At 35.9% G+C, this 20,571-nt stretch overlaps 1 protein-coding gene across 4 annotated transcripts in view; it reads left to right on the plus strand.

The window, feature by feature from the left end:
• LOC143342170 (furin-like protease 1) overlaps positions 1–19,853 on the plus strand; it is a 216,105-nt gene extending 196,252 nt beyond the window's left edge. For 3 of the 4 annotated variants that reach the window (XM_076765762.1, XM_076765765.1, XM_076765763.1), the window contains 2 exons: positions 739–1,023; positions 18,244–19,159. In XM_076765762.1, the coding sequence (XP_076621877.1) occupies positions 739–1,023; positions 18,244–18,686 (728 nt within the window). In that variant the 3' untranslated portion in view covers positions 18,687–19,159. Of the gene's footprint in view, positions 1–738; positions 1,024–18,243; positions 19,160–19,697 lie in introns of those variants that run through there. The other variant, XM_076765764.1, reaches the window with a different exon arrangement.
• Positions 19,854–20,571: the final 718 nt, after the last annotated feature.

Consider the following 20,571-nt stretch of genomic DNA (forward strand, 5'->3'; position numbering starts at 1 on the left):
TTTTCTTAATTCGACTATCTCTGTCTTCGTCTGACACGTCGCGCTGGACCTCTCTTTCTCGTACGTGACTCGTGACCATCTGGCCGAGTGACCTAGTTTCTCCGAGTCACGTGCGGTCAATGGCCTTGACAAGGCCGTAGTAAACAAACGCTTCGAACACTTATTTCCGGAACTAGCCACCGCATCGACTCGAAACTAAAATCGCTATATCTCCGGAACTAATAAAGCTATCGACTCGTACAAACGCTCATTTTAAAGGGCGTTTCATCCTCTATGCAACGAATATACCAACTACTATAATTTATGATCCCTTCTATGTTTAATTTCACATTTACTTTGACACTACATACCTAAAAAAGTTTCAACAATTCCTATCGACTATAAAATGCTTATTTAATTGAAAATGAATTTAAATTTGTATAATAATTAGTCAGCATTACTAAGAGTACATTGTCTGGTAAAAGAAAAAATGAATAGTCATTTAACCGGTCATGGTAGGAATGAGTATACATAAAGTGTTGGTAGGTTTAGTGTTAAAACAAAGTTTTGAATAACGAGAGGTTCGTTTGTCTTTTCCCGACAAAATGCAATCGTAAACGAATAAATCGCTAATGAGACTGAGATCTTGCCAGGTTAGTTGTAGATTGAAAATATTCTTGAAGCTACAGCTGAATTCTTCGTCTCGTTAGAGCGATCTACTCGTCAAGTCAAAGCTACAACGACTCTCTATTGTTCCAGACAATTTAGAGGAATTCAGGCTAGTGTTCTACGGCACGGAGACGTCCCTGGAGTTCAGCGACGACCTGGACAAGGACAAGCCAGGGCCTCCGGTGAATCACCAGGAGGCTGCCCAGGAAAATACGGCGATCGGGGCGAGGCACAACGCGGTGGACACGGACAGCGATCCATGGACGGATAGTCAGCAGGTAGAGCGCGTCTCACATCCAGAGGTACAAAAACCAACGACCGAGAACCAGATGAGCGGTTGCAGTTCCGTGGACGCTGCTAGTGGCAGGTGCCTAGGTGGGTGCCTCATTCTACTCCTTCTAGCCTACCTGACCGGTGGAGCCAGCTGGGGGAACCTGGTAACCAGCTGGCAGGAGCCACCGAACGTTCGGAGTCAGAGTGACCTCGAGGTGGTCGCCACCTCGGGTTCAGGTTCGACGTCGTCGTGCGAAAGAAACGCCGCGTTCGACGTACGCTCGGCGATCGACAGATCGTCAGGGGCTCCCTGGTACTCATGATGACATCCCTGGACGATCGATACCTTGGCCTCTCGGGTCACGGTTTAACCGGAACCGAGATCTCGCGCCAGGTGTCGACGCGTTCGTTGAAACTTTTTGTGCGTTTGTGATTTCCCTATTGCGAGCCGACGGAGATCAGGCACCGCCGTGTGTCGCGTCCCCCCAGCTTTCTCCGCGTCGTGTTTTCTCGTCCGGGGGAAGGACTCCGAGGATGTGCTGAACATCGAGCTTAAAAAGTCCTACGGGATTGTCCAAGTGCTTTTAGTGTGGACGCCCGATCGCTCACTAACGTGTGTCGTTCTAGGGTTAGGATTAGTTCAATTAAGTGTCGCGTACGAGAGACCTCTGTGACTGGTACAGGTGCAGAAAGAGTTGTCTGGACGTTTGAGTGGATTCATCGACGGCAGGACTGACTGGGTAGATAAGGGGATCGAACCTGGAGAAAATCGATCGGACGAGTCGTCCCTGCGGAAACGGGACGCGTACGATTTCTATTCTTTTGAATATGCAGCGCGGCCTTTTAATTTTCATGACGATGAATTATTCAATATGGCCGCTCGTTTGCATATTACGAAAGTGATACACTTTGATAACAATCCCTTACCAACAACACCGCGAAAGAACGAAGGCCAATTGCTCAATTTTCGATTGCTACTCTCTCGAGGAAAAAACAAGAATAAAAGTTAGTTGTTTCTTTACGAATACCTGGTTCTCTCCACGTTCGATCGAAAGCAGAGTTACTTTTCGATTGGGCGCGTTTCCAGAAAAAAAAAAGCTAGCCATTGTTCGATACGCCAAAACAATTCGCGACACTTTTCTACGAAACGTAAAGTAGCCACCCGCGAAACTGCCAGTACGAGGATTGATCCTTCCGAAGGGTCGCTTCCGAGGACAAAGTCCAGTTCGGGTCCTCGCAAATTTCGCGCGAATAGCGATCCTGGGAGAAAAAAAAAAATAATAATTGCCTCGCCTAACGTTAGTATTACTATTATTAGTAAAATCGCAAACCGTTTCGAAGATTTGCTGTGTCGTTGTTCCGCGGAGGCACTACTAGCGATCGAAGACTCGTCGGAAGCCACTCGATCGCGAAATTCGAGGATAAACGAAAAGTTCGATGAAATTAACGGAACGTTCCGTGTCCAATTATTACGCGGTACGTTAACAGTTTGAATATAAACTCAGCCATCCTGTGTCGTATACAGGCAAAAGCAGACTTCGCAGAATAATCCGCGGAGAGATTAAACGGTATTTTAATAACCGCGGAAAAACGTTCGTGTAGTAACTTCGGTAGTTATTCTCAGTGTATTGATTGACGAAACGAGCCAACGTATTCCGAGAGTCTCTCTCTCTCTTTCTCTCTCTCGTCCGTCTCTTTCATGTCTTCCCTTTTGCTTCCCCGCTTTTCCAGACTTTTCACTTTTATCTTTCCCGTTTCTTCCTTTATGCGCTGCGTTCCCTCTGTCTCTTTGCTTCCGTTTCTGTTACGCCGAACTTTCTCCCTCGCTTTCCCTCTGTAACTTTACTTTGCCCAGAGGGGAACCGTCAGCTGGGCTATCAGCACTGCCGAAACAGGAAGGTAGCCAGCCGTTTACGGGGGCGGCTGATGCAAACAGCTAAGAAGAAGATACATAGGACTCGATGTCGGGTTTTAAAGGATACATTTACGTAACTAAGAAGCCCCGACACAGTTGCTTGGTTCTGATTCTAAACAGGACGCGCCGCTATACCGAAGTACCTGCGATTTCGTGCAATTCTTAACGGGAGACGCGTTTAAGGGAGAATCGGGATAAATTGTCGTCGGTAGCGTCTCCGCGAAATCGAAATTCGATCGATTCGACGTTTCGCGATCGTGCTTCGCGGTTAAAAATTACATAGAAATCATTTTCTTCTCGATTTGATCCTCTGTTACCTAACATAACCGATTGAGAATCCAATATTCTCTCGCGGAGGCATCCAATAGCAGGTTCAGATACTTATCGTTTAGTTGGACTATTGATAAATTCGTGGACGTTTGAATAATCATTAAATAATTTTTCTCATCGAAGAATAATGCATCGAAAAGGATATTCTTTTTAAATAAATAATTCAATAGTGTGAAATGAAATACTTTCGCAAGAATTTTCAGTTTTGAGAAAATAGAACACATTTATGTATTTGTCTGGTTAGAAATTGTATTATTTTATATTAAAAGGATATTACTTAATTAAGAGAAAAATTGCATATCGTACATGGAATTTTCGGGAATAAATACAAATTGAAGTTTTAGTTTCTAATTTTTCTTTTACGACAAAGTTTCATATCGCACTTTCAATTAACATTTATCGAAAGAATTATTTCTTTTTCGATCGTCTTGCGTCGTACATTCCACTGTTAATTTGTTCACTCGAAACTGTCTGCTACTATACTGTTGAAATAGGAAATTCTTATCGATTAATTTTCCAGACGGAACTGTTCGATAAATTTCGATTTTCATCCCCGTTACTTTGAACGTCAAGCTTTGAGTTCATGCAAAGTACTTGCTCGAAAGAGTATTATTACAGTATAATGTAAGTAAATGGATCATCGCTCGCGTTTAAGCGAGTAGACGATAATGAAACCCTTATATTTTTTAATGTACTTTGGAACACTCAACGATAGATCAGCTTTTAAACATTGATTAACTGAACGTAGAAAGACGAATTTTAAGCTAAATAGAATTCTTGATAAGGAACGTGACGAATCACCGATATGAATTAGTAATTGAAAAAGCTGTGCAAATGTTCAAAAACAAATGAAAAATGAATAGTCTCTAAGTGCAATTTCTTTCAAGAATTAACTGCAAGCAATTTATTGTTGGAGCAAGTACAATCTTTGTTTGAAGAAACAAATTAGATCTACATCAAGAATATAGCTTGAATATAAAAAAGAGAAACGAATTTCCATTGACTATTCGAAGGAAATATAATATCGAAATGATTTAAAATAGATTTCTCGGTCTATAAGGTACATTCTAATAACAAAAAAATGTTGAAGTGGAAAAGCGGATGATATGATACTTATTTATAGACAGTTGCACGGAAGAAACACGAAATTAAACTATCTATAGAGTAAAGTTGGCACATGAACGCCTATATAGTTTCACTAATTGGAAACATTGCTTCTATCGATCGCTAGAGTAACGAATTAAAATGAAATATACTAATCTACCGACGTAATTCTCAATAAAAAGACGGTTAAGTAAGCGTGGATAGCAAAGAGACGCAGATAATTTGTTGATAGCTAGAATAAAATGGTGCATTGATGTTGAATAAATTTCATTGAAAATAAATAATAAGAAATAAACAAGAAATCGTGTAACAGAACGCGCTGACACATACCAGACTAAAAAATAAGAGAGGAAATAGAAGTATGACGTTATAAATTCATCGAAAAAGTTCGTAGATTTTAGTTACCGTAAGAAAGAACATTCACTATTTGAATCTATGCTTACAAGAAAATTAGACATATTTTTGTAACATTAATCGGAGAATTTTAAGTCGAGAAAAAAAAAATAGCAGTAGAAGAGATATCGTTAAGCGAAAAAATCACCGTAACTGAAAGAAGAGCTGAAATTTACCAATGAAAGTTACCAAATATTTAGTTAAGCCATAGGAGTCGAGTATGTTCCTCGAATTGGATCGCTACGTCATCGTTCATAAAGGATCAGAGGATGATAAAACGACAGACGGGGGCCCTTTCTAGTTCAAATTATTTCTCGGTTTAGACCACTGATCAAAAGGAAGAGCCCGTTTAATTGATGAGCTTTTAAACGAAAACACGAGTGGCGTGTGGATATTCCTGAACAAATACCGAGATTTCGTTATGCTTGACCAATTTTTGTAGAACCTCGATTTCGTTAAAATCAGCGAAGAAAAAGAAAAAATTTAATGCGGTGCTTCGATCATATCGAACATTACGAAAACATATTTTATTTCGTAAAATAAATCGACGTGACCGAGCTGTATTTTCAATTTCACGTCCAGGCAATAAAAATTTTAATTAAAACGTTCAAAATTATTACGAGGTAAAAAGAATAACTCAGGTTAGCAAACTAAATAACATTCCCAACTTCATTAATTACTTTAGCCGTAATAGCAACTAAATATTGTTGATATTGCAACTTCGTTAATCTTTGAATTTGAACGAACATATGAAATAAAAAAGAAATACCTGATTTAAGTATCTTTGGTATGAAGTTATATCTAAAGATGACTAAAAAAAATGTGAAGACATATTCGATTATTGTCTATGGTGTTAAAAAATGATGTATCTCAAGAAGGAGTTCGATAAGTTCTCTACTGGACAGACTGCAATATACAAATTAGTATGCGACACGCAAAAACAGAAAAGTTTAATAGCCGCCCAAGCCATGAAGAAGGAAATAAAAATTCAGGTCAGCGAAGTCGGATTAACTTAGTCTAATCGATATTATTAGCGACGAGCCACGAAGATCAATTTGCATTGATGCATCAATTGCTCCTTATCTTGATTTTAAAAACTGAAACTTTATCTCGCGTATCGAAAAGAAAGAACAAACAATACAGATCAAGTTGAATGATTTTAAATTAGATATTTCTTTAACTCAACAAATTCACATGGTACAGGACAAAAGGGATCAAATTTCAGAATATAAAAATTACATCAGAAACCCAGTCTGTTCGTTTCACTGTCTGTGGTTAAACGAAAACCGACGAAAGTATAAAATTAGCTGCCTTCCTTCCCTATTACGAAGAGCGAGCTGATTTTCGTATTTCGTTTCAGATTACGCGAATCGCTGAATGCCATTTTTATTCGTCATATTTAATTTATTTAATCGGAATCCGTGTTACATTTTTCCAGATTTTTACTCTTTGCAAACTTGTACTTCATTTCCTTTCACACGCCTCCGCCTTCTCTTAATTTTTCAATTTAAAGACCTCTGAGAAAATATCGTCTATCGCTGAATATTTCAATAAACGATCGTTAGCATAATTGCAAAAGATTTTGAAAATTCATTGTAATCTCCGCAAACTTATTTATTATAACATTTTCAATCGCAATGTCGACCCTCTTTATTGAATAATATAATAATTTACGAACGTAACTCTATAACATATTAAAAGAGGAATATAAAATAGACATCGTCGTATATTTTTAATAACGAACAACTATCTATATACATGCTAAAAAAATATTATCCAGTAAAGCTTAAAGTAATATCAACGAAAATATTATAATAAATATCAAATTACCGAGACCACAATGAATTTCCATACTTCATTAAATATTCAGTAATTTATTGTTATTTTTATATAGAATATAATTGGGATTTAATTTTGTTGAACGTGATAAATTTATGAATTTGTTTAAATTTTATATTTTGTGTCGTCTCGTTATTCAATTATACGAAACGAAATAAAAGAATATAAGTATATTCAGGATGTCTTGAAACTATGGGACAAGTCGCTCCATATTTCTCGTCTAAAGAGAAATCGAAAAGTTGTTATTTTGTTTTTCACGAGTAAACTTTAATTGTTTGCATCTGGAAAACGAAAAATGCAAAATGCAACATGATCTTTCGATTTCTTTTTTTTTTTTTGGATGAGGAATTTGCATGTTTTCGATTTTCCCCAACGTTTTAAAACACAATGTATATATAAATTTAAATTATTCGATTACAACGCGAATTTTAATGGAATTACTTAAATTTATATGTACCTACCTGATTTATTTTCGTATCGCTTCTATTTGGTAATTCAACAGTTACTCGTTCGCGTGAAACGATATTATTCAACGATATTTCTTTCTATCCCTCCTTCCAAACAATGCTTCCACCGTAGTTATACCTTTTCTACATCGATGGTTCCTCCGTTCGTTCGTTTGAACTGCGAAATAGTTATCATAATTTTTTATTAGCGAATAGACAACTAAAAGTTCGTGGTTGTCGATTGTTATCATTCGTTTATTAGCAGCGTCTGCTTGTTGTCCGTTGTTATTGTATTGCAAATCATATCACTGTAACCGGATGCTGCGCATTAACGTCGCTTAATGGAACGACGATGCCTGGAAGCAACGCGTTATCGTCGTTTTCACGTAACGCGGGACATTCAGCGCGATCGACTGAATATGTTATCAGACACATATCATTTACAACGTGTGGGTGCTTCTACAATAAATTCAAACGTTGGCTTTTCATCTGTATCGTGAACTCTACGATTTCGACCTCCAATTTGAATAACGAGAGACGGTCATAAATTTTCATTTGAATCTCTATTTACGCTCGAAATCGTATTGCTCGATAGTGTTGGGACTGAAACGTGTTCAAATACCATCGATAAATTGACGTCAGAAGTTAATTCTCCACCATCGATCCATTAAATGAGACAAGTTTGATGTCTGAATAAATTAGAAAATATAAATTGAAAAGTTAATTTCAATAACCACCAATCTCTAACTGTACTCGTCCCAATGTGAATATTGTAAAATAGTTGTGAATTGATTGTTCGTGTGCCATTGCTTTAAAACTACGGTTGATGCGTACTAATGATGAGATTAAATCAGAATCACGCTAAATTATAAAAGTTTGACGAGCATGGCGGTGGATTAGTCCCATCACTACTGTTCGATACGATTTGATCCGTGCTCGCGGATGTATTTTCAAAGCTCGTTTTTCGGTCTCCATTCAACATTCGAAATTTCAGGGAATATGAGAATTACTCGAACTCGAATGAAGCGTAGAAACCAGCAACGGTATTATTTTAATTAACATGCTGCAGCTTAAACGCTGAAGCTTTGGCGTTACCTTCGGTCGCGTTGAAAAATTGGTCGTCGACGAATAATCCCGGGTTATAATTATAATTGTTATTCTATTATAGTTTTGTGTTGCTATATGTTTATAGTTAGATAATTTTTAGCGAATCAGTTGATCGCTTGTACGCGAGCGGGCCGATGCTTAAAATGCGTGCTGTGAACCGTACGAAACGTACTTACGAAAATTAATCGATTAATTTCACGTAGTTACCATACGCACAAACGGTTCCTCGAAACTTATCCCCGTTTGGAATTCTCGGATACGTTCGCGATACTCGCACAGCATTCGTTTACGAGCAGGTTCGTTGTGCATTAAGTTAATCGAGAAACGCGACGCACAACACACAAATCGCGACGCTCAAAGCAATAAATTACGCTTCCATATACAAGACAACCCGAAACACATGGTTCTACGCGACTGTAGTTGCCTACCAAAATAGCAAATTAAATATGTAGCGTAACATTTTGTCGCACGAGTCTTCGTTTACGAAATAAGTTCGATGAACTTAATCAATTTATTACTAAAAGTATCATTTTCTTAATAAAAACAGACCTGTTAAAGTTAAGCCGAAGAATTATTGAAAAATAATTAGGAACAACAAAAAAATAATTTGTTTGATATTATTATGAATGCTGATAATTCATGGATATATATAAATAACGAAGAAATAATTTCTTTATTTCTCAGTTTTGTTAATAAAATAAAATGAGTGCAATAGAGGGTTCAAGATCGATTAGTTTTTTTAACGAAGACTCGTAAAATATTATTTAATAACAGAAAAATGTTATTCCACATTATCGATTGATTTCTTTGAGGACAATCATCTCCTTTCGGGTTGTATCACTAATTTTAGGATGCTTTATATCTGATAGTTGACGCTTTGCAGGCAATCGTTACATTCGTTGAGCTTTCATTCGCGTGTACTTAGGCACGATATAGAAACGGGTGATCTACTCTTCAAGATAATATCGTTTATCGTTCGTGATAATTTCGAGTACTAGAATACTGATCTGAATATTGTACATTTAGCTTTTAATTTATTAGTCGCGTAGGTGCTGAAAGTCAGCGCGAGATCCACCGTTTAAAACAAAGGAGCCATACGTAAAGCGTATAAAAGCGTGGAATTTTCACATGCTTGAAAGATTAATTAACAAATTAATCATTGAAAGAGCCAAACGAACAACTTTATATTTATAATATTCGTAACCAAACGAATACTTAAGTTACAGTTTTAACGTGAACCGAATAAATGGCTTTCGAAATCTACTTAGCAAGAAGAAATGATTGGAAATCTGATTCCTAATTAATAATTATTTCCTAAATTAACAGCTAGTCTCAAATTATTGAAAATACTCAAAAGTCATAACGTATCAGCAATTAAGTATCAATTTTAGTTGAACATTGTGACATAACAAAAAAAAGACTAGTCACAGATCAACACAAGACCACCATAGATTATACAAAGTTCAATACGATATATGTTTCTTATCAGTGTCTACATTTTTCATCACTAGTTTGCACAGCTTCGACATACTCGTTTTAGTATAATGCTTCAATTGTATTGCATTTCAACTACCTCATAATAACCACATACCTTAAACATGATTTTTAATAATATACGTTTATACATGTTATTAGAAAAATTTTCTTAGAGTATAGTTATGTATATAATAATCCTGACATGCTGTAACCAGGTGTTGATATTAAACTAGTGAGTGGACATACTACAAAATGACTTCTCTATAATTCTGTATATTCTCTCTTGGAATGAATCTCAACTCAATTACAAATCATTGAACTGCAAAATATAAATATTCAGTAGTACGTAATAGTACCTGACTACTTTTGCAACCTACGTGTTTTACAAGGTAAATAATATTAATTAAGAATCTTCAAAAAGATATTTTTACGTCGAAGGATTTGATACTCTTCTATGCGCTTACGTATGTGTTTCGTAACTAACCCTCTGTAATCTGCAAATCGTTTATTTTCTTTCCACTAGATTTTTATTCGCCGAAGAATAATTTTCTATTAGCACGGGAAACATCTCACATGCTCGAAAGGTAAAGAAAGCGAAAGAGAAAATATTTGACGTATGGAGGGTTAAACGTACGCGTAAAAATTAATGTATAATAACTGTGTACATACGTACAACGGACGAAAATGCCTGACGCGAGTCTAGGCATCGAGAAATTGATCAACGACGAGGATGTCGACTATCGTTCCTTCGACTTTCGTACAAAGTTCCAGCTAAAGCAAGGACATCAACGAAACACGAAAATGGCGTAAAAAAAAATACTGCCTCGAACACGTTAACCTAATTCAACGTTCGATAGCTCGTCAAGACGACGAAGAATCTCGCAGAATAATTAAATTTTCGCACGCGTTCGCCGCGAACGGTGCAACGACGATTTCGAAGAACACTTCAAGATGTCTCGATGAAATTTTTGACTTCGGGAACACGCCGGGATAAAACGTGTACAGAATCGCCTGGTTTCGATCTCGAAACATTTTCACGCGCGGGAAAAGAATCTCACGAACGAGGAGTAGCTGAATCACCGATATTTCCAAATACTCGCTTGACTCGAAGGTCCTCTTTTCGCCCGACGAAAACCCGACGAACCGAACGGGCTGGAAAGACGGGAGAAAGAATTTGAATGGACTCTGTCGAGTTCGTAACGTCGAACCTTAAAAAAAAAAAAAAAAAAAACGAAAGTACACACATCGACTATACGTGTATATTGGATTCTAACAATAAGAGTCAATTATTCTAATCAGCGTGGAGGGGTGCTGGTAGTCAAGTAAAATATTGAGATACGCAGGTACCCGAAACATTCGAGTTTTGTTCAAAATCTGCGAGATCTCTGAAGTATTTTGTATCCTTTACGTTCCTTCTTTCGTTCGCTAAATTCTGAACCAAGTGTGTATCTTTCTGTTGGTTTAAATAACTTTAATTTTGATAATTGAGGACTCAAAGTTTAAAGCTTTTTATTTTAAGTTGAAATTTATAAAAACATACATATTTTATTCATGTTTCCAAGCGTGTAGTCGAACAGAAATTGAAATATTTAATATTTCAGGTAAATTAATAGGGTTCTAGATTTATTATAATACAAATAATTGTTAATGTGTCGATTGATTCGATCAATAGTGTACAGCAGGATACTTTTGCGATCTCGATTTGATTTTGTTCGACGTTTTCCGACGCAACTCTAGTATTGGGTACCCGAAAGAACTGTGTAAGCGTGGTTGATGCTACTTAGTACAAGATTTTGGATGTGTTTCAATTCGTTCAGGTGTGAAGTATCTTCCAAGGTGTACAATACATCGGACGTCGCGGCTGGACAGTCGAATTTCCGAAATTCCAAGAAACACTTTCGTTTGCAACGACGATCGTTACTTTGCTCTGATGTTTCGTAGATTTTGTACGAAACGGAATCTCCATAGATTAGAAAAGAAAAGTAAGATTCGAAATGTCCGAGAATAAAATTAAGAAGAGACAGCATTGGGAAACGTCATGTGAAAAAGCTTAATAATTAACCACGAGACAGATAGAATTTAGCATTCGCGATTCAGTACTTAATAGCTTGATAAAATCGATCTTTGGGGTTGAATGACGATCGGTTTTAAGGATTATTTTTAATTAAACAAATGCTATTATCGATGAGCATAGACATCGAGTGATTTTCGCGTGACAATAATAAACTATGCTTCATGGAAGATGAAGGATACGAACGTTGACACGGAAAAGGTATTAAATTAAGCTTGATGTATTTAACTTCAACGTACAATAAGTGTGTATCGGAATTTCTCGTCTCCTCGAATCTCCAATTTAACGAACGTAATTTTTGGTACAAATATACTTTAATAGTTACTGCTTAAGTGACAAATGAACCTCTTTTCTCGTTGCTGATTGCACTTCCTAAAATACCTTTTCCGAAATCTTGACTCTGTGATGTCGTAATTTTGTACTTAATGAAAGTCTTTAAAACGTTTAATTTTGTAACTTATTGCCAGGAAAGTGGAATCGAAAATATTAGAAATAAATCCTCGTGGGATGGAGAATTTCGATCCATCGAAATTGTATTTAAAATGCATCCTAATAATTGCCGCTGCATCAAAGCATCGGAACGACGACTTTATGAATCGTTTTTACGACGAAGAATGGTTAAAAGCGTTTCGAGAGAAAGGAAATGTCCATCGTAATCGAATTTCAGAAACTGTCCAGCGGCGGCACGGTCCACCATAATGTTAATGTATCTATTGTAAATGTTTGTATGTAATGTAAAATGTATCTTTGCTTGGAAAGGCGACATATCCTAAGTTATAGAGTTCTGAGACAAAAAAAAAAAAAAAAAACGGAGGTGTAAGGTGCGAATAGCCCGACGTGTTCACGCCTTAACACCATTTTCTTCTTCCTCGTGTCTCGCGTTTTTTTTTCCTTTCTAACGGTGCTCGATAATCTCGACAAAAGGAAACAAAAGCGAAACGATCTTATAGGGGATCGTTTCGCGCACTGGCGGAGCATCAAAAGAACGACGAGAAGGAAGAAAATAGCGAGAAAAGGGTGTCATGCCACGTACGTTTATGTACACATATACAGAATATATTGTATAAGTAATTGCAACTATTATGAACCATTATATGCGACATTGAAATTTGTATATCATGGATGAATTAAAAGGGGAAAATATCCTGAATAAGAAAACACCGGGCATATTATTAATCACGAAACACACTGTGGAAAGCTAATTAAATGTCATCTGATTAGATTACTGAGACGTGCGCGCGCGCTAATCTGGTTTCTGTTTATCAGGGAAACAGGTACGTGCCACTAAAGCATGCTTCCGTCAACATTTTTGGATGGTAAATTGGCGAATGTTCGACTAAATCGGTTGCATGTTTAGCACATTCTTGTTGGTTGTAGAATCGTAACGTGTCTGTTGCATCGTCGATGGGTTTAGAAATAAAAGGCGTAAATAATCGATGAATTAGACTGTTCGTATCTGAAACGTAGGGGAAGATTGCCTGTAATTGAAAATATTTTTATCTATACTAAATTCGCAAAAACATTTGTAATTGTCTTTAAATGTTACTAACTTTCGTTTGGAATTTGCAGATATTTATTTAAACAATCTTGTCCCACTTTAATACTTTTGTTGCTAAAAAACGTATTCACTTGTTCAACAAGTTTCTTTAGGTTTCGTTTGTACCACGTTGTAGGTTTTCAAGATATTTAGTTTCGTTTATTTAAGAATTTCAGCACCGAGTAATTCTAATAAAATTAGACGAGCAAATTGTGTACTATTGAAAAATGAATTTGTTCTTCGTTTTAAAACACCAGTGCACGATTTACTAAAAACCACGATCAACCTATAACTTAAATTTAATTCAGAGAAAGTAAATTTACTTCGAGAATTAGTTGACGTGTCCGTGTGAAAGGTCATCGTTCTGAAAGTTTGGCGATAATGGGGCCGGTCGCTTTATAAACCCCCATGAATTATTCATGGATGCATTGTCCAAAGGTACAGAATTTTCTTTAATCGCCCCGTCGAGAGTAAATTGAGACGCGCGCTCGTAAAAAATCTGATTGAAAAATAAATGTTAATGAGGGGATTCGGAGAAATTTGAATAGAAGCGTCAGGAGATGGAAGACGATCCGCGAGAGAGTGCACTGTTAAAAGTTAACATAGGAATAGATTTTAATTTAACTTTTGTGTATACAGAAAGTTTTCTGCTTGCACTTCATGCATAATTCAGTGAACTTCCACGTGAACTCTGGGAAGGACTCTATAATACCTGTATTTGAATAATGAAAATACCTAATAGTCTGCGTAGTTAAGCAATATTATCTAATAGCTCTGATTTACGGAATCGTATACGCGCCTGGCGAGATTTATTAATTTTTAAAGTCTCGCCCGTACGACGATTCGGTGAAAGACTTTGTTAGAAATTTCGTAGCTTCGTAGACGTTTTAAAATACTACATCGTATCTACAATAGAATATTCATTCGCTAATGGGTTTGCTTCTTACGAATCTCTTTTTAATCTCTCGAGAAATCTTTCGCTGGAAATTACCGAAATATGTAAACTTGCACGATCTTGCATGTAATTTGAGTTGTTAAACTGTACTCGTACATGTCGTGTGGCCAAAATAAGTCTAGAGGCCAAAATAAGATGAAAATAAAGAATATCAATTTGTTGATTGCCGCTTCATTAAAAAGTTGTTAAAGAATTAAATTAAAAAATTTCAAATCCTTAAAAAAAAATTATTTTTGGTTGCATAGGTCAATTACAATCATTTTTGGTCAATACACATACCCTCGAAATCCTACGCAGTTTCGAGAAAAAAAATCCTTACCGAAAATGTCATGTCTGACCATACCATTGATATGTTCTCCTGAAATTTTTCGTCGAAAAAAAATTTCTCAAATCGTTCTAAAAAAATTATTGCTATCTAGAGGGGTTAAATACAATTATTTTTGGTCATTACATATACCCCCGAAATCCTACGCACTTTCGAGGAAAAAATTCGAATAGCTGGGGAAATTTTTCGGCAAAAAAAAATTTTTCAAATCGTTCTAAAAAAATTATTGTTATCTAGGGGGGTCAATTACAATCATTTTTGGTGAATACATATACCCCCGAAATCCTACGTACTTTCGAGAAAAAAATTCTTTACCAAAAATATACTGTGTGTTCAGAAATGTTTCTACAACTTTTTAACGAAGCCTCAATCAACGAATTACTATTCTTGATTTTCGTCTTATTTTGGCCTCTACAATCTCCTATTAAAATTTTTCCCAGGGGTGGCTAAACACCCTGTATATGGGCATGCAATATGAATACAAAAGTATGTTTGTGAATAATTCTGTGTGTTCCTACTCTTTTATTACGAATAACAGGAGTGTGTAGCTTCGTTCTGTGATAGCACTTTACGCTACTTGCACATAACAGTAATATTGTTTAAATAAATTTGTAAATAACCAATACTAAAAAAATGATAATTTTATGGTGAGCAGAAGCTTGCAATCTAGCCCTGCTTTAATCTTCTGTTATAGTTCTCTTAATAACCAAATCGTAGACAATTAATCAAGTAATATTAGAATAATAACGAATATTAATTTTGTAGAATAATAGATACACCATAGAATTGAATATTTCTATCTTTTTATACTATAATTTAAATTAATAATGAACACATCTGTAGATTTTGAAATCTGGCATGTCAACGTGTAAATTCCTATTTTGGTACATATTTATTTTGTTCAAAATCTTTCAGAAAAATTGTATTAATATATTGTTTCAAATCTTTTATTATTTCTCCACGTATGTTTCAATCGCTACAATTTATTTCTCTTTCTTGTGTACTCTTATGGCTTCAGTTTTGGATTTTACAAGTTTATTTCGCCACTTTCCTGGGTTGAGCACAATTTCTCGAATATTTTATGTTTTTTAAATTTAGTTTATAAAACGTACACAGATTAATAAATCACTTCATCAACAAACAACTTTGACATCGCACCAAATGCTTCTCATTGTCTTCAATACGTGCCAGAGCCAAACAAGATTATTTAAAAATTGATACTAATTCTTAACAAATTTTACACGGTTCCTTTCGCCCAATAAACTTTATTCCGAGCGAATAAAATAGTTTCCTTCGAAAAAGTTAATAAGTCATTCTGTATTTCAAGTAATTAATCAGGCTTAATAACATCGACAATTCTCACGGCCAAGCGAGAACAATTTCCACGAAATATCCACCGATAAGAAAGATCATAGTCACGTGTAACTTTCAAAAAGATTTTGCGAACACTTCGCAGCAATTTCCACGCGGCAAATTGCATTTCATCCCTTAGAAAATGCCTGGCAGGTCTTCGCGCGAGACAAAAAAATCATCGTATCGTTTATCCAGAGGCTCAATATCAAATTCTCGTTGTGCAGAGTTAAAAAGAAAGATTACTTGCTGCACCTGAAGTGTCACGTGTCGCTTTATCCCTCTACTCCATAGCAGGTTCTGAAAACGTATTTAGGTACTTGAGGCTCTCCGTGGGCGAGTTGCGGTGCGGATTTTCTCAGACCAGTCAACTACCACCAACCACCATCACCAACCACATCCACATCCACAACCACACACGTACAACCAATAAAAATGACCTATCCCTGATCGCTTCACCAGCACGGTGAGTCTTACTTCTCTATCATTCTATAATGTTCCTATTTGTATCCTCTTGCTAAATGCTGCTTCGAATCGAGTATGTTGAATCGTAGGCGATACGAATACCAACGTAATTATTCGTGAATCAATTAATTATCAAATAAATAATCATGCGCAAGTGAATTTCTAAGGACCGTGTATCAGAAGCCAAGAGACTTCTGGAAAATATTGCAGGGAGATTATCTATAATATAATGATTAATAAGTCTCTTTTCTCGTAATAAAACATAGGTGTTAAGAATTATTGATTTTACAATTGAGAATTATAATATATATTACTACATTTATAAACGAGTGTTTCATATTTAATATAATTTCTGAGCACACGAATGCACTATTAATTTGATTCTCATATACTTAATATCTGCCTGGGTTCAACTTACTTCGATCTATCAAATTTGTTCTTGTCTGCTGGAAAGATTTCTATCCTTTGTTTTCATAATTAGTGATTTTGCTTATTTATTGTTCGCTCTCACTTGTCAGTGCTTGCAATGATTATTCTCAGAAATATTTTATACAGTTCTTTTCTTTAGCAATTGGGGAATGGTTACTATACTACTCCTTTATTTGCGCCTTTGTGCTTGTTGGCTTTGTCAATTAATCAAATTGACTGCTTATACTAAGTCGTACTCAATGTCGATCGACACATAACATTAAAAATATATCTACGTACAAATTTGAAGTATGTTGTACACTATGAATGAATGCATAAACGTCTTCTTTTTAACGACGTAAAGAAGCATGCTGTCGTGCTAACTTTTAAATTAATCAATACATTGTATGTATATCTAGGTATTCAATGTTCATTCAATTCTGAAAACAACTTCATAGCATACATATACTTCAACATTCAGAATAAATGTGCATATTATGTAATAGTTGTTAGATATAATGGCTGGTAAGGTTGTTACTTTATAGTTGGATCTGTCTCGCTTAATTTTTTAGACAAATAACGCTAAATTATATGTTTAATCAAAATCGAAATCCATTTACATTAGGGCTGGGTGAATAAAATGGGATAGTTCTTGAAATATCGACTGAATAGTTCACAAATTGAATAACTAAGACTTGTTAATTCTCAATTCACCGAGGCCTAACTCATGTACAAAATATATTTATTTATCGTTAGTATATAGACCATCGTTTATCGTATATGTATATGTATGTAGTCATAAGCAACATGTACGTTTAGTTAGAAAAACATGTTTTTTTTTTTGCCTAATCTACATTTTAAGTATAATGTCTTTATTGTTTTTAAACGAACACAAAGAGACACGATATAACGAACACAAATCTATTCACCCAATATTTTGATAACTGTGTTACAAATAATTACATGCTTCTGCGTCCGGTGATTATTAATTACAACAGCAATTTAGGATACTTGGAGGTTCCGAGTTGAACGTATATTGAACAATATTCGCTGCGTTAACTTCGTCGAGATGTTTCGAAACACATATTATACCTGAGAAGTGTTCCAAACTTGGATTGAATCTTCATATTACTTGAATATTTAAATTGTAATATTGCTAGGTGATTTTGCCATTTAATTTATTAAAGAACAATTAGTTACGACAGCTTGAAAAATTTGAGAAAATAAAAGATTAAAGTTGAAACTGAATTATACATGGGCGTTCCATTTTCGAGTTACGAAAAATTCGTAATTTTCTAGCTCCTTTGAAAAATGGCACATCCTGTATAATACTTGTTACGCGAAACGCGTATGGACATAACTTTTCCAAATTCCTCGAAGACGCCGTCCAAAAATGGCCGAAGTGAAGTTCGCGACCTGAATCTTAAATTTATAACAAAACGTATCGCGACGAATAGATCCATGAGCGTCGTCCGTAAACCATCGGAAGCTACTCGAAACTCGCACAACAGTATACGAACCAACATACACACCACAATACGTCTCAAATACAATCGGAAAAGAACGAACGTGGAGCATCAAAAATGTATGTAATTTTTCAGAGTGTAAGCCGAACTGGTACCGCTACAATGGCCTTTGCGTGTACGAGTGTCCGACGACGACTTATGGCGTATCCGACGAGACAAAGGCGGTCTGTGCCCCTTGTCACTACTCCTGTCTAACTTGTTCGGGACCTTCAGACGCCGAGTGTGTCACTTGCCACGAAGATTCCGAGTTTTCGAGTTTCAACGACTCCCAGTGCATCCTGAAGGAATTCTCGTGGACGATGCAGTCGACCATCTGGTTCTACAGGATGTCGATTCTGTTCTCTATCAATCTCGCCGTGCTCATGGTGGCTGCGATTTATATGGCTGTCAGTTGGTTATCGCGTAATAGGAACTCGCTGATGTACAGTTACAGCAAGGTGCCCCATTCGAGCAACGGCGACGCGCAGAAGAACATCGACAGGATCCAGGGAAGCGATTGTCCCTCTGACAGCGATTAAAAACGACGAATTCGAAGGCAATCGATACCAGCCGTGTTACTTCAAAGACGAACTATTGATACGCGAGGCGAGCAACGACAGATTTGACGAGCTGAACGTTCGAAAGAAAATATACTTCCACGATTTTCGACACAGTGATCCGTGTCAGGATATTAAAGAATTCTAGAAAATATTTTAATATCGCGCGTAAATGCATTTATAGTATTTTGAAGTGACGATAATGCTCAAGAGGATGCCGCCCTTTATCTTAATACATTCCAACTGTCGATCGTAAATTAAGTTGTTAGTTTCTTTGCCGGTAAAGATTACAAGTGCACGGAGACTGTGTGATTCAGTGTGAGCAAACGTGAAAAGGAATCGATGGTTGTTGAAGCACCGCAGAGGTAAATATTAATCTCGTTTATGCTTAATGAACTATCGCGGAGGCAGACTCGGCGTTTTTTTTTTTTTTTTTTTATCCGATAGCATCAAATTATTTAACCGAAACTTTTAGTTAACTCTTAACTTATCAAAATCCTTATCGCGACGAGTAATTGTGATACAAAGTAACTGCATAGCGATGCAAATACGCTTACTAAGTTTTCATTCTCCGGCTAAGTAATCGATCAATACGCGTAGCCGATTTCTGGTCACCGTTACAAAGAAACAATTAACTATAGTTGAAGTATTTTGTGGTCTTCGTTAATCAAAATTAGAATAATCTTATCAGCGCAACTGATTGTAACGATTTGCATTGCATCCGAGTTCCTAGCTATACCAAGCACATTGTAATTTGTACACCAGTGAAATTACTGTATATTATTTATGTAAATTACGTTAATATGTGAAATATAATAAAGTATGTCAGTGTTTTAAAACAGCCAAAGTTTGATAATATACTTTCCACACCTCTGAATCAACAAATCCTTAATAATAATTTTTTCCCCTACAGTTATTTTAATTTTAATTTCTCTCTAATAAATTTACGGCAATTTATTTCAAGATTTTTATCAATACAATTTTAATTTACAGTTTTAGGCCGTATTACGGGTTAACCAATAAACAACAAATTGCCAACGACGACAACCACGGAACACTAAAACAATGGCTCGCGTATTCTATTTAATAGAGTTACACAAATTTGGTATTTCAAATTTCTACTTATATTACTTTATCTTATTCATGTATAAATAAATATATCTTCTATTACGTCATTTTTATTTCGATAATTAACTTAATTTTCCATATACTATTATAATTCCTATCGAAGTGCAAAATTTCCTTTAAATACAGATTAAAAATTTTAATGCAATTAAATTATGATCACTCGCTCACACTTACACACACATTTTACATACCTAAAATCACGAAATATTAAGTAAATATATAATTTATGTTCAGTTAATAATTAGTAAAAGTATTAAGATTACTTTTAGTAATAGATTTATTCAAGATTTGATGCAATCATCGCTGAAATCCTACCCTGCTCACGTTTGCAAAGTTCTGTAGCGAAATGGTAAGTACCAAATGAGATCCTTGGGAAATACGTCACTATAACATCGTATCCGCATATCGCAGTGCAATAGCATACACATAGACATTGCACGGCCATAATAATTGATGATAATTAACAAACTCTTGCAAACTACGTTCTCAATCTGATCAAACTCTCGTCTACGTATCCAAAACCACATTATTGACAACGAAGCATCGTGAATAACTTATTGATAGGAATCATTAAACGCCACCATACCTCCCTAACCAGAATCGTGCGGAAAGTTGAAACGGATAAGACTCGAATCAATAGTTTCATCTTAATCAACCTCTAATTGGCAAATTTTGCTTCGCTCAAATTATAGGCGAATAGAAAAGGTAAAAATTATTTGAATAAAACATATAACGTCTA

The sequence above is a fragment of the Colletes latitarsis genome, chromosome 5, assembly GCF_051014445.1.
Source record: "Colletes latitarsis isolate SP2378_abdomen chromosome 5, iyColLati1, whole genome shotgun sequence".
NCBI classification, from domain to species: domain Eukaryota; kingdom Metazoa; phylum Arthropoda; class Insecta; order Hymenoptera; family Colletidae; genus Colletes; species Colletes latitarsis.